The sequence below is a fragment of the Amblyomma maculatum genome, chromosome 3 (genome assembly GCF_055883805.1).
Source record: "Amblyomma maculatum isolate TAMU_Amacu chromosome 3, ASM5588380v1, whole genome shotgun sequence".
NCBI lineage: Eukaryota > Metazoa > Arthropoda > Arachnida > Ixodida > Ixodidae > Amblyomma > Amblyomma maculatum.
In genome coordinates, this window is record NC_139346.1 from 69,350,684 (window position 1) to 69,377,252 (window position 26,569).

Genomic DNA, 26,569 nt, shown 5'->3' on the forward strand with positions numbered 1-26,569 from the left:
CGCTAAGGAAAGCTATCCGATCTGATGGCCTCTGCACAAGTAGGAAAATGAACAACAAATAGGCCGGCTCTTGATCGTTGCTAGCTACGATATGCGAAAAGCTAAGAATACTTCTATCCGCTTCCTGTTAAGGCTAACCAATTAGCGTAAGGTGTCTGTCGACCTTCATAATTGCAGCGTAGTTTTTTGCAACCCTTTTGAAAATACTAACGTGCCAGTAGGGCTGCGTCTATACTGACGGCCGTTTGAAGTCTGTAAACTAGCGTCACTGCTGCAGTTGTAAATTACTGGCATTTTGAATGAGAAATATTTGCGTGTTACTGTGAATTTTCCCTTCTCTCTTTGAACTCAACAATTCCCAGCTACCATCAACCATTACAAATTTGAAAACAAATTTGAATTGCGCGTTGGTTTCGGCGCTCATTTACTAAAATCCACCTCCGTAATATGATCGGTTCCGTAAAAGTAGCTTCAGCATTTGTCCTGAAGCAATTTTTGTCCTTGGACGGCATTTTGGGTGGGAAGGGAAAACATTGCAGTCGGTTCGTCTGTAGTTCTCCTGTTTCTCTTTATGAGACGGGAACCAGTTCTTGATAAGCATATAATTCCTCGCGTGACATATACTGCTATCCTCTCGTGGTACATCACCGTCAGCGTCAAATAAACCACGAACACGGTAGCTACAATCTCAGGGAGAGAAAATTGTGCTAGAGGAAATCCGAATTCATCAATTTCATTTTAATTTCCATGGCAGCACTTCTGTTCCTATATTTTGCACTCTAGTGTTATTGTGTCACTTGACACGGCCGACACTGTCTTGATATCCGGTACCTCAATGTCACTCCAAGGGACGCATAAAGAACACTCACCATGCAGTGCTGTCACCTTTCTACGTAACGTAGTCCGCTTTGCTTTGCACTTGTTTCCTGGACTTCAGCGGCAACCACTTAAGACCGTAATCTTGTCGCTTACTGGGCTCGAGAGAAAAACGTCCAGCAAGCGGCGCCAAGTAGCCAGCCTTGCCTTACTCCTATCTGGGGTAAGAAAGTGCGGGTAGAAATATGAATCCACACTGTCCTGAAGGAGCTGTTGCACAAGACCTAAAGCTCTCGTAGGACAAATGACATGCAACCGGGTGCAAACAGCGTCCAGCGACGCTTTTTATGGCTATCAGCAGAGCTATCCACGAGAGTTGTGGCGCTGCTTGCTACAGAACGCAGGCAGAAAAAAGACTTACGCTACAGTGTTGACGAATGAATTGGTGGCGCATAAGTTAATACTTCAGACCAGCTGCATCGGATTGCGACATCCAGTCGCAATCTACGGGCCATGTGGCACTCCATCCGCACGTTTGCTTTTCATTGTTTTTGTTCAAGCACACGTTTTCAACTACGTACACTAAGCAACAATAAAAATGGGCTGTATTTTAAATATTGAACAGCAGGTTTATTTTTGTTGCTTTGCAAATATTTCTGTGATGCTGACAATGCTTGCAAGGCATTGCAGTTAAAATTTATGTGGCCACTATTACTCCCATTTTTTGGGGGCTAAGAAGAAGACTGAAAGGAACTATCTTCTACGGCTGCTGCTGTATCCAAATTAAAGTAACAAATATCGTTATTAGGTGTTTGATACCACCTTCCTGCTTTCGTCTCCTCACATGTTCAAAATGTAATTCAGTGAAGACATAGGGCAGACAAGTGTATACTTTTTCAACGCCATTGTAGATGATCTTGTGTCCTCTAAGCCAACGTACACTATGATGGTGACGTCGTTATCGCAGTCTGAATGAACTATCATCTTTCCCAAAAGTAACCAGGCTTCAGGTTCCGCTTCTAAGTCATCTAGTAGAGAATTCATGCCACATCTGAGGCTGTCAACCCCAGAAAAATAAAGGCGAACCCCTGTACCTACGTCTTAAAATGTTGTGATGTTCTGGAAATTATTATTCACTTGATAATAATAGTGACAAGCAAACCATGCACCGGGTTACTTTAGGTAAAGTCGGTACGTTCTTTATTGAGTTGCAAAGTGAAACAAGAGAAAGCTCAGGCATTACGGAATAATTGCGGTTCGCACAACGTAGCGAACACCAAAATCGTACGAAGCACTCATTTGACCACCGCTATTAACGTGTACATTTTGGCAATAATCTCTACAACAATAAGCACAGAGCGCTCTTATCAAGCTCAGCTGCAGAAAAAAAAAAAGAGTCCATAGTACTTGTTCTGAGGACACAAATGGCGGGTACTTCTAGGCTTGTCTTCGCGTTTTGCAACAGTGCTGTTATGCCTCTATATACTTCACCTTTGCAGGGGTGGAGACACACATTTGTCTTGATTCACTGAGCTAATAGTTACTCACTTGTGACTAAAAGCAGAGATTGCTTTATAATCAGCAAAGCAGGAGCATTGGAATGCCCGACAATAAAGGAGGGGGGAGGGGGGGCAACGAGGCACGAGCGCTTTCAACTCGGTAGTAATTGATAACAAATTTGTTGATCCCAGACTTCCAGGTGACATCTTTGTTAACTTTGTTAATGAACTAGGTATGAGAACGAGACACCAAGCAGCGTGGAGACAGCACATTAAAATTTATTAGCTTATTTCTTGCTCAACGTACAATTCATAAAAGCAATACTTTGGACGAAAAGGCAAACCAAATGCAAATATCGCATGTTTTGTGACAAATCCTAAACCACCCTGTGCACAGTGTATGAAGTATAGCTGTTCACATCAGGAGTACAATGTAAGAACAATACGTGAAGTATATGCAAAAATACAAGTGTAGCTTCTTAGCGTAGCGTCACCCAACACAACAGAACAAGAAAATAAACAACCGAATGCTCAGCAAAGGGCATACCTAAATACCAGTTACGATAGCTAAATCATAAATAACGAATTATCACACTCGCGCTACATTGCGGTCGAAACTTCGACACCTGCTAATCTTCCGATAGTCGTTCCATTAAAACATTCATTGCTTAGATCCACCAGGCGAAAATGACAGTGTATAAGGGTGGTGTAAAAGTAGAGACAAGTGGCCATGGTAAGAACAATGCATTTCGAGTGCACGAGGCCGTGTGAGAGCATACACGCACAAAACAGATTTCAAGTGGTTTCAGTCCATAACACTGGGAACTATGAATTATCGCCGTAGTTTTTGTGACAAAGCAACCCGACATCAAGGCAACATTATAAAAAAGAAAGCAATTTGATGTGACATACAACACGTAGGCGTAAGATGATCTTGACAACTTGGATAAAATTTTCAGTATGGAGGTATTTCTTACTTCAACTTTGGCACTGGTGTCAGTGATATACGAAATGAGGAATAAGTGCGTCAAAAAGATGTTTTGAACAATATACCTAATGCAAGTATGCGGTACAATACCCCACACTATGCTAGTACATTCGTGAGGCTTGGACGTAGCCACCAATAAAAACTAGAATGCAAATAAGAGGAGAAATATGTGCAATTGTGTAACATACTGAAGATATCTTGAATTATTAGATTGTATTCATGTTGCTATCGACATAATACCGGCTAGGCAGACGTTTCTGAATTTTTTTTTGCTTTGTAAGACTGGACGCTTCTCGCGAATAAGATCAGCTGGTAGTAGTTACAAATGGTTCTTTTCTTTTTGGGGAAAACTTTCACCGTCTGTAGCCACAACCGTTCACTACTAGCGCTAAACAAGCCGGCTGCTCTGTATATATAAGTTTATAGCCAAATCGCATATTCTCAACAGCTCTACCATATCCAATTTTTCATGTAGTTTGGCTAAGGCGAATATCTGCTGTGATTAGAAGACACGAAGTAGGTGAATTTTGGAACAAAACGAACGCCCTTTTGATTGGATTTCAAAAGAAGACAAGCGTAGCCGATGGCATTATAAAATTCGTTGGAATGATGAGGTTAAGAGTGAACAGGAGTAAAGTTACCGGGTTAATTGGAGGAAAATGGAAGAAGCCTTCACCCTGCAGTGGGTATAGTCAGGTTTATTGTGATGATGGCGATGCATGTCTGTGAAGCGGACACCAAATATAGCCCACTGCAAACCAGGACGCGTCACAAGAGCACATAAAAATTAGCACGGAGATAAAATATCACAAGAAATACTTTACGCGGCAAATCAGGACACCGGAAAAAACAACTCAGCGACGCAAGTGAACCGGGTAACCGAACCACCCGATGACAAATAATAGTGAAGTGAGTTGAAGGGCTGCGGGAGAGCTAACCTACGATAGTCATAATCAGATGGTATATATAAAGGACAACCTAAGGGGAAGAGGCGTTAGGCTCACTTATAGTGGTATTCATTAGGTAAAGGGGTATGACACAACACTTATTAAATCATGTTTTCTTTCAAGTGCTCGTTTTTATGCAGATAAAAATAGTTTGTCTAAACTTCCACAGAACTATAACTCAGATTTAGGTCTCGCCTATTCTCTCGAGTCGTGTGGTTGACGCATCACTGTGATTCTTCTCTACTGTTCCGCGTGCACATCAATAACTAAACGAGAAAATGCACTGTGCCCTAAGAAAACCAGCGCGTCAAAGTTTGCCTGATAACGTGGGCAATACAAAAAAAAAAAAACAAATGTTAATCGCGCGCGCCAATATGCTCGTGCAAACTTAATTTCAATTGCCCTGTATATTTTTGTTTCCAGCAAAAAAAAAAAAAAAAAAGCAGACTACATCACTACTTAAAGCCAAGCAAGCAAGTGCTGCATAACCTCTAATTCTTCGTTACACACTTTTCAAGGCATCCCGCACTGTAATTAACTGCACAGTTTTCGTCGGGCTTTTATCTCATTTTCAGTTGCATTCTAATCACCGCCTTTTCTCTGGTCGAATAAATCACTCTACACTTTAGTTTCGGCGGCTAATGTTGCATGTGTACAGTTACGGCCGAGGCAGAGACTAAATACTGTGAATTGTCATATAAAAAGATAAAAACCTTCGACATTTTTCAATTTACTGCCCACATTCAGCCCTTTTTAACAAACCTAGGCATGTTTAGGATGCGCCACCTTGTACACATATGCAAAAATAGGTAGGGAGATAAAAAATTAGGAACGGATCGAGTGTGGCCTCGTTCTCGAAATAACACAAACGCAAGACGACGGAGCTCGTGCGATGTCGTGCATTCCACAGACTGCCTGCGCATGGCCTAACTGGCAGGAATGCACACAAGGGTACAGAGATAGTCTACGCTGTTCGGAGACATGCGCAGTGTAGGTGCTGTTACAACCTAGCTGAAGGCAGTCAAGAGAAGAGTGGAGAAAGATCTCGAACTGAGAGGCCCATGAATTCAGCGGCAGAGTCTGCCTCGAAAGAACGTGAACACTGCCTGCCATTTTATTCCACTCTCAGGGAGATCCACGGGTATCAAATGTTTCTATGCTGTCAATTGCGTACGTATTAATGTTTGTTATTTCATCAAAGCAGTATTTACATTAAGTGCATGTTCGTCCAGCGCAAAGGACGCCGCAACAAATTTATCACAGCCGCCAGCCTTCACATCTCGATTCGAGAAGCATGCTGCTAGGCTGCATGATTGGAAGGGTGTGTGGCAATTTGCTTTTAAATGAACGTTGGCGTCTTTAAAAGCAACCGAAGAGTTTTGCAGTTCGACGAATAGAGCGGTGAGAGATTTGGCATGATTGGAAGCCTCAAATCTCATGTCGCGGAGACTCTACGGGATCGATTGGCTCCACGGACAGTTACTGCAGCCTTAGTTTCGAGCGACGTTAACAGCGATCTCTGGCGCAGTTTTCTGTCACAAAAAAGTAATTGTAATGTTAACTGACGTGTGTATACGATAACGTGAACGTATGACAGTGCTTACTGGTAGGCCACTGCATTAGCCGCTGCAAGATGCAACGATGGCCTTGTATACACCAAAGAGGTCGTCTCATTTTTGCAGCCACCTACCCCAACTTCTTGCCCTAGCACGGCTCTCTACAAGCATCTATAGGTGAACTATAGTATGAACGCACTGTTATTTACTGATAACTGTAACACGGTCACCCTTGTGCTACGAACGGTGCATCTGAGTAAAATGTTTCTTTCTCCTGGTGTGAGTTCGCCTCACAACGTAATAAAATGTGTGACAAGATATAGCACGTATTAGCAATGTGCGCTTGTTTCATTAAGAACCCTTAGATGTGCTGCATGAATGCGCTTGCGTGACGTCAGTGAATAAAATGAAAGTAAATGCTTGAACAAAGGATTTGAGTCAGATCGGTCTATACAAGGAGAGACAATGTGGTTTCTCAATATGTTCGCATTACGAGTGAAACGTTGTTGACATGAAGTGCGATACATGCACCCTAAAACATTTCTCATCTCTACAGCGCCCGTTCATCTCACTTTAAAAGACTAAAAAACACTGCGAGTTCCTTTGGCACAAACGAAATTGTCTGTATCCTGCAGCACTGTCAAATCCACCCCCCTGCAGTCTGGGAACTCTGTGAGGAGAGGCGATGCAAGTTTGGGGGCGGCACAGAGCAGGAAATTGAACCCAGCATTAGAAAGAAGGTCACGGGTTTTGTAGAACCGAGAGCACGGTCTGTCGTCTCTTCTTCCTCCTCCATGAGCCACTTGTTCGCCATTCGTTCACCACCACGAGAATCCACAAAAATCCAAGCAGGAACAAAAGCCCGGACAACATACGGAACAGTCCGTCGTAGGATTTATGGACGTCCCTGAAGTAACCTGTAAGAAAATGTACGAACTGCGAAACCTTGACAGCTTGTTACATTCTAGTAAAGCTTTAAGATATATATTGGATTAATGCTGTATCTTCACGGGGGTGGTGAAGTAAAATTTCTGAACTGTTCAAAGGTGAAGCGGTGCTGAAGCATTCGGATGATTCATAGAACGTACCCGCACAATCCGCACTTCTGACAATCTGAGCTCATGTTCTAGACAACCACGCCAGAACCTTACTCTGAGCGTAAATTAGGATTGTAGACTCGTCAAGCTGCCCAAGGGCAGCTTTTTTCTACGATTCCTCTATCTGTATTTTTACATGGGAAATAAACTTTGACTTTGACTGTTCAAGCCTGTCCCGTGGTTAGAAAGATATTCTACTCTGAAAACTACGAGTATATGTTCATCTTTTATATAATTATTTAAAGGAGTGCAAAACAAAGCGCGCTGGTCGATTGGCTTGTAGATGCTATAAAATGCAATACTTGCTTCACTTCCTTTGAAATAATTTAAATTTGTGAAAACTGCGATAAATAGCTGCTTTAAATTTAAGTCGGTTGCTTCTATATGCTGTACAGTATGGACGGTAATTTAGTTTTTAGTTCATATTTACCAATGACGAAGGGCTTCGCAATAAGGAGGGCACCTGCGATGAAGCCTGCTGTGCCGTACGAAACTGGCAGCCGATTCTGGTGGATGTAGTCAGCCTGGAGAACACCGTACATCGCGTTGCCACAGCCCATGAACATGGCCAGCAATAGACATATGCCCACAAATGGTAGAAAGGTAGTCATTACAGGTAGCACAGCTGTGGTAACGCCGAGTCCCATGTAGGTTGTGCTAAGCAGGGTACTCCGGCTCACCAGCCCCTTGTCAGCGAGAACTGGGAGACAAACGCCGCCAAAGATGTCCGTCGTGGAAAGGATGGGCATGATTGATATTGTACGCAGAAACCCCATCTGCTTATCTGTGGCGTAGTCGTCGATTGTGCCGATGAAGACGTCGAAACAGTAGTTGAACACGATCCACGTGAAGACAATGACGTAGTACATGGGGCAGCTGAAAACTCTGCCTTCTCGTAGAACGATGTCGGTGTGGGAAGAGGTCCCCGCTTCAAGCGCCGCATTTGCTGGATGGATGACACTAATTGCAGGTGAGATCCTTTTGCTGTTGTATAGACTTCCGCGAGGACTTTGCCTGCGTAGAGAGACCAGTGTGTAAGCCTTCGCTCTTAAGTACTGTTTACGCACGTGCTGGAGGATGCTGATTCAATGTCACATTGATGGTATTCGTTGGCAAGCGTTATATGCAGCAAAATTGGACCTGAGTTATCTGCAGCCATGCTACGTGGCCGCGAATATACTTCCTTTCACGTTTCGCTATATGTCTTTGGAGCACCTTCTCTCCATCATAGTAGGCCAGGTGCTTGAAGAAAGCCGATCAATTCTTTTCTAAAATACAATTTTTCTGTTATGAAGACACCTTCTACAGAACCATATTGCACACGTTTACTAACATGAGAAAAAAGCAAATGACAGTACTAATAAGATACTTCTCTAAGTTCTGATAGTTACATTCGAGTTATATGTTACGCACTTGTTGTTATTATAGACCTGTAGCCGGTTGCTAGCTGTTGTCACGGCAGTATGCTAAAATGGATGAACCCTTCAACTCTGTGACTCAGCATTGTACATTAACTCTGCGGTGGCTAAGGACGCACGCGATCGATAGACTCACGCTATAGACGCCGCATCGACGTCACTCAAAAATTATGGAACTGCAGGTTCTGAAGACAAGAACAAATATTGTTGGTTGGTTTGTGGGGTTTAACGTCCCAAAACAACTCAGGCTATGAGACGCCGTAGTGGAGGACTCCGGAAATTTCGACCACCTGGGGCTCTTTAACGTGCGCTGACATCGCACAGCACACGGACGCCTTGCTTTTCGCCTCCACAGAAAAGCTGCCGCGACAGAGCGAAAGTTGTGACTTGCAGCTATAGCCTCTTTAACAGGCGGTTTTCAGTCCGCGTTTTTTTTTCATAATTTTTATTTAATTTAGGTTTTGGCAAAATTATTGCCTTCTACTTTTGAGAGGACGCCACGGAATTGTGGACACATACACGTAACGAGGTCAAGATCATATTTACATATTTTTCTTCTTGTATGTTGTAGATCGTTTTATCAGAAAGGAATTACACAGTATCTGTCTTTGACATTCAGGACTCTTCAAGGTGAAAACCTCCGTGACGCTGACGGCTAGTAAATTAGGTTTTGGGAACAGGAAGGAGCCTCATACTTTTCGATATACGCCGCGGAATTTTGGACACTTTCAACTAGCCAGGTCAAGATCATATTTTCACGTTTTCTCTTGTATATTGTACATTGGTTTATAAGAAAGCAAAGGCGTAATATCTGTCTATGACCTTCAAGGTTGTTCGAGGGGACATCGCACCCAACCCAGGGCTTCTTCTCCGTTTGAGTAATGATATGGGGAAAGCAATGCATGGTGTACATTTGGGTAAACACTACGAAATCGTGGGCACCCACATTTAATTACGTTAAGGTCATTTGACGGACAAAGTTAGCGTCACACGAAGACCTAGCTATACCTAGCGTAGTGAAGGTAATGGAAAATATTTATATACAGATACAAATACACGAGGTTACGCTCGAGCCGGTCCTGAGGGGGCTAGCCCTCACAAACACTAGGTAGAGGTCAATGTTTCGGGATCCCAGTGGTGTCTACCGCCGCTAGGGCTCACTCGACTAAGACATGTTGGGCCTGCAGGTCAGAGCAGCAGAGGAGGGTCACCTCCCAGTCCTCCCGGTTTGAGCTGTAGGGGGGAGGGGGGGGGGGGATAGCCGGACTAGAAGGGCATACCCAAACAATGTGGTAGGTGTTCGAAGACACTGCCCCACAGTGCCGGCAGCTGCCAGAGAAATCGCGGTCGAAATGTTTAAGAGCTGCCGGCATAGCAGTGTGTTGGTATAGAGACTGACTAAGAGCCGCTCATCCGCCTTCGAAAAGCGTTTACATGGGCAGGTGTAAAGGCTGTGGCTAGATTGCTAGTAATATACGATATCTTTGAGTGTACAAGCCAGATTGTGATCAGTGCCCTGATCGGAGGGGAGAAGGAGGAAACTTCCCGGACAGAGAGCGTGCCGGTGGCAGTGTCGGCGGCCTCGTTTACTGCCAGTCCTGGTGAGCAGGATCCGAAATAACAAATCGGTGAGCGGGATCCTAAATGTAGCAGGTATTTTTAAGCATTCGATAGGCTGGAAATGGCCCAGCCCTCTTCGACGTTCCGACAGGCCCTTTGCGAGTCGGAAATTATAAGTAGCTAATGCTCTGGCAACCTCCTCCGCATGAGTTATGTTCCGGGCCCTGAAGCTAAGACCGTTGACTTTTTTTGCCTCGTGGACCCTGCGGCCACGTACCATCTCTCGTGATGAGCGTCGGAAGCGTCCAAATAATAAACGCCAGGTTTGGAACCCTAATGGCATGCTAAAGGTTCCGCTTGCGCCAGGCGTATGCCACGATGGTCTTCGCTTGTGATTTTGGCGAGAATATGGTGTACGCGGACGGTGCATCTGCACGGCGCTGGAAGGAGTACTCGTTCTTTCATATGTGTAGTATGTTGGATGTGGAGGCGGACAAGAAGGCGGCGCCCCGACTGCCAATACAGCGAAGCGCTCAAAATCACAAAGGACGAGGAGGGAACAGGACAATAGCGCACTTTCAACAAATGTTTATTGCGGTTGCGGAGCATATATATATATATATATATATATATATATATATATATATATATATATATATATGTATACACTTCAGAATCACAAAGAAAGAAGGAAAAACATCTGCACGTGCCGCCTAAGCTAAGAAATCCAGCTCAGTTTTTGATAGAGCCACCGACGGTTTGCTGACACATTCATCCCCTGATCGTGCTATCTGCGATGCTTCCACAATCTCCCTAGTTAGGCTGGCACGGTGGCGATACAAAGCAATAGTTTTGTCGAACAAAGGCTGGGAAAGTGTCTCGCTGTCACACTTTTTCCAATGCAAAAAGTGTGACAGCAAGGCATCCCAAGGCATCTTAACTTCGTAACCCAAGTGTTTATTGGAAACACTTCTGACCATGAGGCCCACCAGGTCCCCCACCTTTCGGAGTTTGCCAATGTGGTGTCTGGCTCGTGGTGGTGGTGAATAAAATACCGGACTAAGTCTGTTTCTGAAATTGAACCTCATTGAAGGGAAAGTTGAATACTGATCATGCATTTGGGTGAGTGAAGTATAAGCACAAATCCAGACTTCTGTGGGGAGCATTGAAGGCCGCAGCGCCGAGCATAGCAGTTTACTATAGTGGCCGCCTGCTGCAGGCTGGCCTCAGTGTCTCAAAGTGACCCTGCGTGGCCTACAGGGTAATGTCCTCGGTGTGCAGAGCATGCTTCAGGCCCTCAGGAGCACCAAGCTGGCCGTCAGGTGCACCATGGGAGAAAGTACTGCACCTTGTGGTGTTCCTTTTTTTTCTGTTCTTTTTTCTTAGTTCGAGAGAATAGATAAAATGGTAAAATAGCGTTCCTCTGGTGCCCAGGGGAAAGGAGTCGTGTTCTTAATACAGAACGAGGATGTAAAGCCGGCGCATATGGAGCGATATAACTGCGGCAAAATATGCGAACTGCCGTCCGGCGGGGGCCGTCGGCGGCCGTTCGCCGGCTATCAAGCCGGGCCTCGCCTGCGGCCAGGCGAACCGCCGCTCCTGGGCGCGACCACCGTGAGATGGCAGCACTTGCTGCCGCTCCGCGCCGGCTGCAGCTCCGAGTCGTGCGCACCGACGATATGCAAAACTTTAGAAAAGTGCGCTAAAGTTTGTTGTTCCCGTAAATAATAAGCGAAATGTCAATACTAAATCCTTCCCGAGGATCGCTGAGCCGTACCGAGTGGCTGATATAGAAGCGACAGCTGCGATTCAAGCAAGGTTCTGCTCACAACCAGCTGCCGCCATGACAGCATGGCTGCTCCGGTCGGCAAGCACGCCGCTTCCGCTAAAACGTGGAGCCGAAGTTAATCATATTTTGCTTTTAGTGTTAGAGAAAGGGACTGAGAGTTAGGCAGTTCTATGAGTAGACCATTTACTATAGCACGAAGGAATTTCATAGCGCAGTTTCATGTAGTACTGTACCATCGATGGGAAACAAAATAGGCCTAGCGACGAACTAGGGAGCAGCGCACGGCAGATCACTGTCGTCCGCCGCGCCAGCGGGCGGCACTGGTGCTGTAAGAGTTGCGATTTTGCCCACTTTGATGATACAGCTGAAGCGGGAGCTTTTGCGATGTTCCGCTCAACACTGGCCAAAACCCTGCTTCAGAGAGACGCGCCTGCAGTATGCTGTTGCTACGGCGTCGGACGTACACTAGGAGGCAGCATGAAAGCGCTGTCGGGCGCAATTTGAGACGCTGCCTATTTTATGTGTTGCTCTTGGAATGTCATTTAGTGTGAAAAGCCTGGTGTTGAATCGATCCCTGATCGTGCGCTTTCTCACTCGGGCACCGACACTGCCGACGCCGTCAGTTCAAGCAGTATATCCTGTGCGGATCTATGAGGGCAATATCCGTACATGGTGTCCGCGAAGACACGTTTCAAGGCACTCGGACAACCGATTTCGCACCATTGTCTCCATAAGTTTTGTCACACAAGAGGTGAGAGATAGTTTCGCTTCCGTTGTAAATTGCTCCGCCGGGGTGATGCAGTGGTAAGACGCCCGACTACTATGCCGGAGTACCCGGGCTCGAACCCGACCTCGGCGGCCGCGTTTCGATGGAGGCGAGACGAAGAGGCGTCCTCGTGCTGTGCGATGTCAGCGCACGTCAAAGATCCCCAGGCGGTCGAAAATTACTCCGTAGCCCTCTACTATGGCTCCTCTTTCTCTCTTTTCACTTTCACTCCCACCTTCCTCCGTTCCCTTACGGCGCGGTTGAGGTGTCCACAGAAAACAAGTGAGACAGTTACCGCGCCTTTCCCTTCCTATAAATTAATCAGTTTCCGTTGTCTATTGGTTTATAAGAAAGGAAAGGCGCAGTATCTGACAAGGCCACCTGAATGTAAAAGCCGTCGCTACGCTGAAGGCTAGTACTACCTGCCGTAGTAAAGCTTTTGTTTCAAAAGAGAGCGTGCAGTACGTGCGCTAACGTACACAACTTTGTGGTTTAAGGCGAAACCGTTTAAGCTCTCATCGTTGTCATCAGGAGCTATTGGCAGAGGCCAGATCGTGAACCGCTCTTCATAATTACACTTGTCTACCGTCAGGATGATAGCGGGATTCCGCGAGTGACAGATACTCCGTCTTGCCTTTCCTGTAAATGAATTATAGAACGCCGGTGAACTTTGATGCGTTCAATGAAAGAGGGCGCGCGATGTACCGTCACGACAGGCCAATAAGTGATCAGATTCTTCCAACCTCTGCGAATACTATGAACGTTTTTAACGCATTCTGAGAAGCAAACCGCCGCAGAGTTTCATCTGTCAGACTCCCAGAGCAGCGACCGCGACTTCATTAAAACCGGGAAGCGAATGCAGCGGAGTCACAGAAGCCGGTGACCGTCAACTCAAAACAGCGTTGTTTGAAAGCAGAGGTACAATAAAAAATGCGGATAGGCATGATTTAAATTGTAATTTGGGCAGTTTTTTTTTTCAAACCAACTTTGTAACGCTACACCCAGTATTTCTCTATGCATGGTGCGCGAGCTAATCTATATTCCATTTTATTTCAACGCAGGTGGCGACAAAACTGTGCCTCCGTTCTAATCATCACCAGCTGGGACTATATTAAATATTAACATCGTCTGCATCTTTGTTATCAAACCAATTGCTTCATGTGCGGTATAAAGAGCCTTTTTCGTAACTTCTCGATTAAGCAGAGAATAACCTAATGAATGCCCGCTTTTGTTGTACAACTTACTGATCTCGCCCACCTAGGTTGTTGTCTATTAACCATCTACGTTATCGTTTCTATGAAATCGCATTTGATGTCTCGAACGACCATCGCTCGTTTGGGTTCAGCAACATATGCAGTGCCCACGCTCATTTCTTCTTCGTGTTTCCATACATGAGATGCAATTAACTCATATTATCGCTCACCAGTGAGGTGGTTATCTGCGTGTCTAATATTTGTAGACCTGTTCTTTGCTCACTCAATCATATACAGTCTAATGTGAAGGCTTTTTGACGTCAAATTTCAGCCCTACTTTGTAGAGTACAGACAAAATGCTAGCTGCCAACTGCGGGTTTCACCATCCCAAAGCATAACCCGTGCTTTGACAGATGTCGTAATTGAGGACGTCGATTTCTATACACCCTTGTTACAAGTTGCACACTAATATGTATGAAAGTAAAATTACATCTAATTTTCGCACATCACATGGTGTTTGGATATATTATGTAGCGAAAGGTAGCCAGTGAGCACGGGGCAGAACCTGCAAGTTTGACACGAGAAGTTGAATGTCATAGGCACTGAGCCACCGCTGCGGGTAAGAAGTATAATATTTTTACTTCTAAAGCATCAATGAGCAGTCATAATCAACCTGTGAAATGCCGACTGCTTCATTTTTACTGCGAAGCTATTTGAATCGCATGGTTTGAATCCGAGGTAACTACAATTAATATACAGTAGGCGTATTCCTTAAATGTAGTGCGCCCTAACTGACCCCTGTTGTAAACTTTTAAACCTCTTGCAGACCGTAAGAAATTTACTTATCTTCGCACAACACCATTTCAAAAATAATTACAAATATACTCAACTGGATGACGTAAACGTAACGTGCACAATATGCAGATTACATATATGTTCAAGAAACTGCTGTCACCTTAACATTAAACCAACACTATGAAGACTCGACTACGAATATGGAATATCAAAAATAGCGCTGTCGAGCTTGCCTCATCGCAACGCCGGTGGCCCATGATTTTTTGTTCATGAGGAGTGCAATGACGGTGAGGTTGACAAGCACCAGGCCGAAGACGACGAAGGTCATGCGGAAGCCAAGGACTTTAATCTTGTACTCCAGCAGGTAGGGAAACACCATGGCCGACGCAGCTGCTCCCGCATACATGATACCGTGAGCCGTTCCGCGATATTTGCTAAAGTGTTGGCTCAGGAATACTTGTAGGGCGCTAAACACCAGGCCGATGCCCAATCCTGAAAGTATAGTTGAGGTAAAGATAAGCATATTATTTAAAAGTAAAGTGTGTTGCCGCTCATTGTGTTTGACACTAATGAACACGCGAGTCGTGAGAGATAGCTTAGAGATGAACAACTGTGCAATCGGTTCTAACGGGGCTCAGAACGAAGGCACAGAACATAAGCCTAAATTAAAAGAAAATTCACAAGGACAAACAAATGTGCTTTAATTAGTGTTATTGAATGGCTTTGGAATAGCTTGAAGAAAATATTTGTCTATAAATATTCCAAAGAAGGACAAACCGTTTTTGCTTTTTCTTGCTTGCTGGAAAAATTAGGTTCCAAAAACGCAACTTTTAAATACCGCACTTTTATTGGCTCCACCTTGTAGATGAGAAGCCGTACATTACAGAATATCCAGGATACTCTATGTTGCACCTAAAATCTCAGCGCACGACGATTTCTACAATTTACCTCCCCAAAACACGATCATTAAGCAGGGATCAGTAATCGAAGCTGTGAAAGCTCGAATAGCAGTGTACTTTTACAGAATTCCAATTGACGTGGCGCTGCCTTAGCCATTTAAACATTTCAGACCGAGGAGGGATTCACTGTCATGCGGTTTAATTTACACACAGCCGCGAGGCGGGGGGTAAATATTCTAAGTGCTACATGCGTATGCGCGACCTATATGTAATTCCCCTTGCCTCTCTAGTCGCTTATTTTGCCTGAAGAGCTTCTTATTTCGCTCTTTTGTGTCGTTAGTCGCTTTTCGCTGCTGACGCTGTTCAAGCAATGCGGATTTCGAGCTCTGCGCGCCGCCAGATGATGGCGACGCGTTGTTTAGAAAGCGATGCCTAGAAAGTGTTTGTTTCTCGTTCCTAGTTTTACATTTCGACAAATATGCATTTGCTAAGGGCAAAGAATTCTTTCGCTTTTTAAAGTTTAAGTCGGCATGACAACTATGCATTGATTGCGATACATGCTACCGCTCTAAGTTTGGTCCATGTGGTTCAGGTTTCTTTGTTGAGAAGACGATTTCCTCATGATGGAGTTTGAGGAAAAGATGCCCCTATCGTGAGCAAGAAGTTAGAAATGGTAAGCAAAAGAAAAAAAACAGACCATGCTTTACGTCTTTTATAAAAGGAAATAGAGCGACAGTAGACCCAGTAAGCGGGCCCTGTTATCGCTGTCAGCTGGCTGCGTACTAGCACTTGACCGCGTGGCTCGAGTAGCGTCTGCAGGGGCAAGAGACCACTAAACTGCAAGCGCACGGTTATCAGCGATTCACGCAATGGGAGGAGTCAGGAAGACAAGCGGACGCATATAAGACGCGCATGCGTCTAGTCGTCGCCTAGTCATCGCCCAGCGCAGCCTTAACGCACGCTTTTCACCGCCTAATGCCGCATACGTTGCATTGGAAAGGCGCTGTGATGTCTCGCAAAATTTTGTGCATGACTGCATATACGGAAGAGGAGTCGCTGCGTCGGCTGTTATTCACGAAGTCCTGTGCATTATTAGCTTTATAAACTTTAATTCAATGTCGTTTGCACTTTATAAGATGCGTCCGCTATCAATGATCTGAGAAGCAATATTTTAAGAATATCCACTGAAAATGTACGTTCAGGAAAATATCTGAATGGTACAAGGCGTGCCGCAGAGGCGATTTGTTTATCTCCGGCCCGGTGGAACATCAAGAACGCACTTCGTTATCTGATTTTGGTTTAAGTTGCCTTGTTCCACCGTCCCGGCGGTGCCGTGGTGCGTCGTTCGACTCTATGCCCAAGACGCGGAATCAATTCCCGGTCGCAGCGCCGCTTTTTGATGGATACAAAAAGCTAGGTACCCGTGTGCTGTGCCATTTCAGCGCATGTTAAAGAATCCTAGGTTGTTGAAATCTCCGGAGTGCTACTTCAGCGTCTTTATTAGCCTTGGCCGCTTTGTGAAGTTAAATCCGATAAACCACCCAAACCGTTTCCCTTTTGCTTCTTTTGTTATTTTTAGAGTACCTGAAGCACCCCCTCAGCGATGTCTCAATGTTAGGGCACTAGATTGAAAAACCAAACACGTGGGTCAATACGGGCCATGGCGGCTGCTTCACGATGGAGAATATTAGGTACATTTTTTGTCCCAAGGGCTCCGGCTTCATAAATGAAGTTTTTCCACCGAATGGAGCAATGTTTCGGTGACAGCCTGCAGTTGAAAAATAGGAAAAGTCTTTAAATATATTACAGCCGCGATCACCGGCTATCATCACAACGACACCTGAGCAGCGGCGACTTCATTCTCGCACGTAGTTTCGAAAACATCTAGGCGGCCTTAATTGTTACTGGCACTGGAGGCACAATAAAAGTATGCCAGGGAGCTCGCAAGATAGCTCCAGATCTCTTGGATGGCGCTAAACGCTTCTTATAGACAAATATTTTTTTTTACTATTTCGTTTCCTAATATGCGCAAAAAAAAGAGATGCACTGCTCGTCAGTTTGATAACATCACACTGTAAATTGCGAATCTGTGCTGTCATCGTTGCCCTTCGCCCATTTCGCGTTCAGGCATTCACACAGAACCTTTGAGCCATAGTGCTGTGAGAGTTTTACGTGTTAACTGATCGTTCATCTGTTAAGGGTTTAGCCACAGGTGGAAATAGACTTGCGATTTCAGACAGTTGCTTCACTGTATCAAAACCTCATTATTATCTGCTCGACTTTTCGCATCGATGTGAGATGTTTCAGTAATATTGAGGCCCAAACACCCAGTTATCAACTGCTTTCATCATTTTGAGAAGTGGTCGTCAGCCTTTAGTAGTTGAGACTGCATTGCAACTGCCCGTCGATGTTATATGCTCATAAAGGTCGATACACTCACGTAACAGGCCTGCAAGGCAAGCTTCTTGATAGCCGTCAGTGACAAAACAGTTACGCAAAATGTATACCTTAGATGTTCAAACAGGCATTTTGGGAGCTTGCAATAATCGTTTCTCCTAGCTTGTAAGATGCAGCTGTACAGAAGGGGCGCGTAACAAATGGCTGTTTTTTAATTACTTGGCTGTTGATGCAATACCAAGAATGACCTTTTAATTGAATGCCGTAGCGCATCATTTCGCCATTTTCGGCAATACTTGGGCATCTGTTTTTGCTAATAAACTATCTTTTAACACTCCGTCTTCTCTACGTTGTTGTGCCAAAGTGTGTCCGATTGTTAATGAAAGTCGCTGCCGCCTACGTACTTTAGATCAAATAGTGGCAGTTGAGCGCAGACCAACTTTATATAATGAAAACACTTGAACGAGCTTTAGGTAAAGGCGATCTGCATAAAACGCAGAACGAAAAGAGAGAACACGGCTCTATGAGCCTATTTTAATTATCTGCTGTTATTAAATGTTTCAAAATGAGAAAAACCTTTGCTGTGGACGGGCAAGACCTTTTAATTCAACGTTTATTGGAGATAAAACCGTTTTGTCGTGCTTCTGAATAATTGGCGCTTGATTGCAAAACTATTTTTCAAGCTCTTCGTGCATGCTGTTGGTGTTTTGGGCTTAGAATGGAACATGCTTTTCAGATCTTCGTTCATACGTGCTATTCTTGCTTGAGTATGCGCGAAAACCAGAGCCACAATTCTTTTAGCTTTCTTTTATGTCCCTATCCATTTTCGCTTATCTACGAAATAATAGTTGTCGCGGCCGAGTAGACCTCACCGTGAGTAACACCGAGCGTGAGAGACATCCAGACAATGGTGGGTGCTAGCGCAGAGGCCATGACGCCCACCCAGGCGAGGATGCTGCCAACTGTCATCACCTTCGTTGGGTTGACGTGCTCGAAGAAAACCGCCACTAGGAGACCTGGGATGGCATGCGACAAATCACAAGATGTTTGCAACGCGAATAGTTAAGCGTTAACTGCAGTTTGACTGCAATGAATGTTTAACAAACAGTCCTGTTATTTTTAACCCAGAGTCAAACGTGAGTAACGTAGTAAACATTGAGGAGGTAAATCTCAATTTGCCCAAGGCCTAACGATAAGTTACCTTTTATAAATGCTCGCTCACACACTGCCAGTTCACCTGTACGCAATTTAAGACACGTTGGTTATTGCGTACAAGTTGGACTTGAAACCTGCAATAAAGATGGTAACATGGAGGAACTTTCGCGTATGGGTAGATCTAATTTTTCCGCGGGATCTGCGGCGTGAACAAAGTCTCCCCTTCAAAAATGGCTGTGTAAAATATGTGCTCATGTTGTTTACTTATATAGAGTCAGTCAGCAAATGTTCCAATAAAATGACACACCATGTTGTTGATATCTTTTCAATACCTATGGAATATTGGTACACCAAATCGTTGACTAATTTACTAATTTTTTTGAAAAAAGAGTTGTATAAAAGGTATTGACCTAGCACAGGTTGTCAATACATCACTTACCATTATGTCAAAATTCAAGTTGTTGAGTTTACAAGTCGTATGGTAGTTGCTGACTGCACACAAAATATCAACCTTGCTGTATAAGCAACCAAGTTGCTGACGGCGTGTACTACAGTCATTGAGTTGATACGTTGTAACTGAGGCGTTAACTGTGCACAAAAAATCAAGGAACTATCAATCCTGCTTACGTTAGCTCTTGTGCAGTTGTAACCTAGTGACATTTCTGCAGATGAATAAATTTATATAAGAATGGACTGATCAACCATCTTTTTTTATTGCTGACACAATGGTGGATGCGTTCTCTGCATGAGGAGCTACGGCTAGCTGGAGGCTTCTGGTGCAGCCTGGCTAAATAGTTAGTAGGCTGTTCTTGATGTTGGAGGCTCTGGACAGCGAAAATTATTTGCATGTCCGGCGCAAAGCGAGTCGATTGGCATGAAAACCTTTTAAGTCCAAGAAATTCAAGATGGCGGCCCTTTGAGGGTAGATGATGACGTCATCGATCAATATAGCGATTGGAAGCAGAACCACGTGGCTGTGACGTCATGGGTTGAAATGGCGGCATAGATTCGGGATCCCAAATCTAAGATGGCGGCCTCTCAAATGAGTTGTGTCCATAAACCTCGCCTTAGTACCCTTACATATTTCTTATTAGAACGATAAAGCCATTCTAGGTCACGATATATAAATGCATTCGTTCCGCTATATATACTCCGACCACACGAGCTACCCACCCGAAACAGTTGTAAACCTAATTTGGTTTGAAAACAATGTTATGGCTTGGGGCATATAAATAAAACTGCATTTAAATAATATAGGAGCATTGAATACTTCAAGTTACTTGTTCAAACCCAAACATATTGAAGTAGTGATCGAATCCTGGACCAGCGCATCCCCTCAAACGTCCAGATTTTGATTTGGGACATTTATTAAGGGGGTTGTAATTCTGTAGCAAGTAGCCGTAGACAAACGGCAGTAGTACCAAATAATTTTTCATGATGAGATTTATCGAAAATGGCGCATCTGTTATGTTAATTACATGATAGTAAAATTGTCTGCTGGGCGGCGCTAGACGGCCTATGCGTGCGTATATAGAGCCGTCTCCTCGGGAGCTTCATTTTTCTTCAGCATAATAAATGATGATTACTTGTTAAAAGCTAGCGAATTAAAACATATTCTATTATTTTTTGGGCAAGTGAAATGCCAGAAAGCCTAGACAATGGTTATTACTGGCAATCTGCTTTTCATGTTTTCTGCTAAAAAGGTAAAATGAAATAAACATGGAAGCAAACTGTCATCAGCAAAAAAGCATTAAAGGATGCAACTGCAAAATCAGTAGCAAGAAAAACGCTAATGTAGTCAAGCTATGAAATAAGGTCTTGATGAGAATTTCTTAATCTCGATCATTCGTGTATTTCAGCCTGTCAGTCCATAATTAACAAAATTTACACGCTTGTTAGCCAACATCTATATGAATTGTCAGAGAAAAAACGCTATAGCAGACGATGGACCACGAAGAGAAGGACACACATATATGCGAGGAGGACATACACTTGCGGGGAGGGCACACACATATATGTGAGTGTCCTCTTCTTCCTGGTCCGTCGTCAGCTATAGCGCTCTTTCTCTGACAATGAATAACCAACTCGCCCAGCCACATCCCTGTTGAAACTATATGAATTTAGTTACATAAATCTATGGTTAACAGACATTAGACAAATGTTAGTCAGCAACTACGCTATTGACGAAAGGTAAATAACCATTTCGTTCCCACCTGCTGACCTGTTAACTGTTAAGAAACTGTTAACTCTACAAATTGCGCAGTCTCTCAACTCTTTGTCAATGCTCATTTTTGTAAAGGTCGCATGATCTGAAAGCGGTTTGGTAACAAAAGTGAGATTCCCATGGACTTTTAAACGCCAATTTAATTGGCCAAGATGCGCCCAGCGTCAGCTCTCATGGCGCCCCGACCTCCAGCTCTGGGAAGAAATGCACAAATCCTTGCGGATACGACGTGCCACGAGTGGTGGCTACCATATCGTCCCTCTATGTAGAAAATTATATGTTGAACGATCAGGGCGTTCTGTCAACGAACACGCCAGGAAAAATTAGAGATTGTTATAAAAACCGCATCGGACTCTAGATGAGCAACCCAGCCGTAGCCGTTCCTACAATTTACTTACACGGGGAACACGATAAAAGCTACAAATTCGCGAATAAAGGAAAACAAAAGTTTAATAAAACTGTAGACACATGGGAAATGACAGAAGTGTTTCGCTTTTCAAGAAGAGTAATGACTCTCTTTTCTTTATATCCTGGCTTTCAGAAATAAAATTTCATCATAACGAAATCGACAATTTGTACAAAAAAAAAAACGCTATTTACATACAACACCGTATTATAAAGCCAGCAGTCACTCTGGCTTCATCACATTAAACTTCACACGTACGCAACAAAGCTCTAGTCTTAATAGCCACTCGGGAGGTTACGAAGCAGTTTTCTGTATTGAAAAAAAATTTGTCCCTGACCCTTTAACTGCCACTTTCAGAATAAATCGTGAGAACCCTCAAGCACACCCCCTGCCACTCCCAAATATACTTGTGTTGCCTTTGTAACTTACCCCCGGCGCTACTCCCGATCACACGCATGGAAAAATAACGTTCTGGGCGTGTAGCATCAGCTGTGGAGAAGCCACATCAACTAAAAAACTTGCAGGGTAAAATTTAAACAATATATGTAGCGGATGTTTTTTCACCCGATATCATCATCATTACCAACACTGTGTCGCTTCCTCGCCGTCAGCAGTGGAGGCATGGCTAGATAGCATGCCACGTGCATTTCGGGGTTTGACGGCCGGAGAAAATAAACTTCCGGTGAATTCTGATTCAAATGAATTGACAACGATGAAGCAGCAGAGATAAGAGATAAAGCGCACATATCGAACGAATACAACGAGGAAGTGCCTTTGCCGTCTAACAATGCCAGCATCAAGAGAAAACCTGTCAATCGTAACATGAATATTTATTAAGCCTTTCCTGCAGGACATCGTAGTGAATTACTAGCATAATTTCCACGGAAATAACATGAGAACGTATCGCGGCCAAGGTGATACACCACCTTGCAGGGAATGTGTAGCAGCCATAAAAACACATATCGGTGACCTGGCCAAGAAAAAAAAAAGCTCGTAGAAAGGCTAAGTGCCTTGTAAGTGTGAGCCCCGCTAAGCGTACACGGCTTATCCGAATGCTGTGGCTTATTCATCCTCGTTCACAGGTGGGTTCAGAAACAGGCAAAAAACGGCATGATTTCCGGAAAGTGGCTTCACGACGTCAGCACTAGTGTCTATTGCTTCACTGCTTTAGCCGACCACGCTCACTTTTCTGCATTGCCATTGCACTGAGGCCAGTATTGGCTGCTCTGACACCAACGTTTCCTGGGTTTCTCATCAAGCTTAAATAACAGGCCGAAAAATATAGCCTTGCGATTGGGGCATAACAGTCGTCGTCGAATATGTCGGGCTATAAACACTAACCACGACACAGAAGTCATCAAATTTAGTAAGAACAGTGCAACTGATGGTCAGCCTTTTGCCTTACAACCAGCCGCGAGGACGACGAGAACTTCCAGCGTTACTGGCAGAGGACCGACTCGGTAGAACAACTGCCGGTGAGGGCTCATTCATTTTAACGGAGTGAATTTACAACTATCGTCAATAGTCCCAGCTGTGAACACTTCCTTGGAAACCTTACCAATACCACTTTATGAGGCAACCATTTCTAATATTACGAATAAAATTTCAGTAAACATTTTCAGCTTGAACCACTGCCTTGGTACGCGTATTCTACTCTAAATACTTCTCACTACATAGCTAAATAAATGAACCCGTGATGTAATATTCTCAATTAACATATCTATATGGCTAGTGTAAAAAAGTTTCGAAACCGAGGACAAGAAAGCACGTACTAGGCTGAGTCTTGAAACAAAAAAAAAATTCATTTTCTAAGGAACCTCTACTTCAGGTAATCGGGAGTCTTTTATAGAAAAAAAAAATAAAATCCCCGACCCTTGTTATGTTGCGTGACAGGAACCACGGAACATAAATCTAGCTGCTTCCTCTACTGCACCATGGCATGCAGGTTATTTGCTTTCCTGATCTGATGAATAAAACGAGGAAGTCGCCATTGACTCTCTCTTTCCTCACGTCTCGCTTTCTTCAAAGGTTTATAAAAAATAAGCATATATATATATATCTCAAGGTTCGTATACAGACAACATAAATAAACAAGAAAGTAGCAGGGGGGACAGCGGCCGATGTAGCTCAGTTGGTAGAGCACCGGACGCGTTATTCGGAGGTCGTGGGTTCGGATCCCACCATCGGCACGTTGTTTTTTTTTTTTCTTCTACTTTGTGTCTAATTATCTTTCCTCTAAACAGATTACATTACTAATTTCTGTGGTTATCGAAGTAAACATTAAAAAAAAAAAAAAAGACATAAACATACCATCCCCAACGCTTTCCTTGGCCTCGCCGACTGTTGGCTTCTTTCCTTCATGTATTATAACGAGCACCCTCATTTCCCCTTGATTGATCTGCTTATATATATATATATATATATATATATATATATATATATATATATATATATATATATATATATATATATATATATATATATAGGATGCGAGAACATTTAACGTACTTGGCCGCTTAAAAAATAATAGAGCGAAGGGTACGCTTTATTTAAAGAAACATTTTATTAGACTCGACGTTTCGATCGGAGACCGATCTTTCTCAAGAGTGAATCTTCTTGGATAGTGTTGCGGCTTTTTAAGCATTTGGACATAGACCACACCTGGGTAGGAAAACAAAACGTGGGAGACAGAGGAAAGAGACAGATACAGTAGGGAAGGATGATGTCCAGGTGTGCCATCGCAGGTGCATCGCAGGTGCTGGAGAGACCTGTCGAACTGCGCTGACACAGGTGCCTGGATGCATAGTCTCTGCTGCGAAAGAATGCGGGCTATTTTCACTCTTCCTGGCCACGACAGCCGAAGAGTGGGAGTAGGAAAAAAATATATATATATATAAATGAATAAATAAATAAAAAATAAAAAAGGAAAAAAGGGGGGGGGGATGGAGGTGGATAAGGAAAGGTGTTAGCTTAAAAAAAAAAAGTGTCGGAAGCGTACCCTTCGCTCTCTCTCTCTCTCTCTCTCTCTCTATATATATATATATATATATATATATATATATATATATATATATATATTGTCACGGACAACAGGGCTAGATGTGACTAAGACGACGGGATGAAGCTCAACCAGCAGGCAAAGTTTCGCGCACAGCACGCGAGACAACTTCGGCGTCCTATTGGACACTGGGATCGCCATAGGAATAGAAAGAAATCGAGATCTACCGCCGGTAGAGGCGGAGGAGATTGCAATAGCCATTGCCATTGCACGACCAGGCGTGAAACACGTCATCAGCGATAGCAAAGCGGCGGTTAGAAATTTTAGCAAGGGTAGAGTCAGCAATCGTGCTGCAAAACTTCTGAACGAGTCGTCTCTCGCCGAAAGCGTGACCATAATCTGGACCCCAGCACACGCCGGTCTCGCCGGCAACGAGGCTGCCCACATGCTCGCCCGCTCCTCGCTACCTCGGGGTGCTGTGGACGCCTCCACAACATCTAAAACCAAAGAATGTATAGGTACCTTTAGGGATGTAACCGACAACTTGAAGAAAGACCGGAGGATATATCCGCCACCGGTTAGATCCCTGAGTAAAAAGGAATCGTACGACTGGAGAAGACTCCAAGCTCGAAATTTCTTTTCGCCCCTGTGGAGGAGTTGGACGAGTGCCAGAGGGCGGAAGAGGGACGGTGCAGAAACCGAAATTTGTAAATTTTGCGGCCACGTGGCAACATTAGATCATATAATATGGAGATGCGTTCGTGCCCCAGGGCGCAACGCGATTAAAACTAGCGATGAATGGGAGACCACGCTAAGAAGCTCCGACGAAAAAACACAGCGATTCGCCGTCCGCCTGGCGGCCGAGGCTGAAGACCTCTTCTCCTAGACGAGGCCGGGTGTCCTCTGGCCGCGGTGTGACAGACTGCCTCCCCGGACGCCTGCGTGCGGACTCGTAGGTGGCTGCTGCACCATATTCGGCGGAAATAAATGTTCTTCCTCCTCCTCCTTACTTCCAGGTGCTACCTAAAAACATCTGGGACACCAGGTGGCATTACTCCCCCTCCTAAAAAAACGAAAGCACAGACTGGGCGCGAGCGATGGGCGATGCAAGTCAGTACAGAAAACGAATATAAAACAGAGGCGGTGCCCTACACAACTAAACGAGTGCATAGTACACCGCACATTGCTGCGTGAAATACGGTTTCATGCGGACAACGTGCACCACCTCGGAGCTTGGTTGCCGACGCGAGGTCTGCACAGTACCCGCTGGAAGGACTTCGTATGTCACTTCTGTGACACGGCGCAGAACCTTGTAAGGTCCAAAGTATCGCGACATCAGTTTTTCAGACAAGCCGGGCCGGCGCACCGGTGTCCACACCTAAACTTGCTCCCCTGGTTGGTATGTGACGTGTCGATGACGGAGGTTGTAGCGACGCGTATCCTTTCCCTGCTGTTGCTGAATGTGGATGCGGGCAAGTTGACGTGCTTCCTCGGCGCGCTGAGCAAACTGCTCAGCGTCTGGGATGAGAGGATTATCCGTGCAGCACGGAAGCATGGCATCTAACATCGTCTGAACGTCGCGTCCATAGAGCAGGCGAAATGGCGTAAAACGCGTAGTCGCGTAGTCTCTTGGATGGCAGTGTTGTAGGCATATGTGACGTACGGGAGAATCTCGTCCCAGGTCTTGTGCTGGGAGTCTACGTACATTGCAATCATGTCGGCGATCGTTTTATTGAGTCTCTCCGTGAGGCCATTCGTCTGTGGGTGATAAGCAGTGGTTTTGCGATGGCTCGTGTGACTCAGCTCAAATACGTCGTGCATAAGTTGTGCCGTAAACGCCGTGCCTCGATCGGTGATTACTTGGAACGGTGCGCCATGGCGCAACACGATCGGCTGCATAAAAAACTGGGCGATCTCAGATGACGTGCCACGCTTCACCGCCTTGGTTTCCGCATACCGTGTGAGATAATCGGTCACGACTATAATCCATTTGTTACCGACCGATGTCAGCGGAAATGGGCCCAGAAGGTCGATGCCGATTTGGTCAAACGGTGTTCGGGGAGGCG

The 26,569-nt window shown here is 44.6% G+C and overlaps 1 protein-coding gene across 1 annotated transcript in view; it reads right to left on the bottom strand.

The window, feature by feature from the left end:
* Positions 1–6,547: 6,547 nt before the first annotated feature.
* The window catches only part of LOC146194933 (monocarboxylate transporter 6-like), a 32,584-nt gene continuing 12,562 nt past the window's right edge, over positions 6,548–26,569 (bottom strand). Inside the window, exons 2-5 of the mRNA XM_084596676.1 lie at positions 18,593–18,736; positions 14,658–14,916; positions 7,334–7,917; positions 6,548–6,723 (exon numbers count right to left, since the gene is read on the bottom strand). Coding sequence (XP_084452802.1) covers positions 6,548–6,723; positions 7,334–7,917; positions 14,658–14,916; positions 18,593–18,736 — 1,163 coding nt within the window. The remainder of the gene's footprint in view (positions 6,724–7,333; positions 7,918–14,657; positions 14,917–18,592; positions 18,737–26,569) is intronic.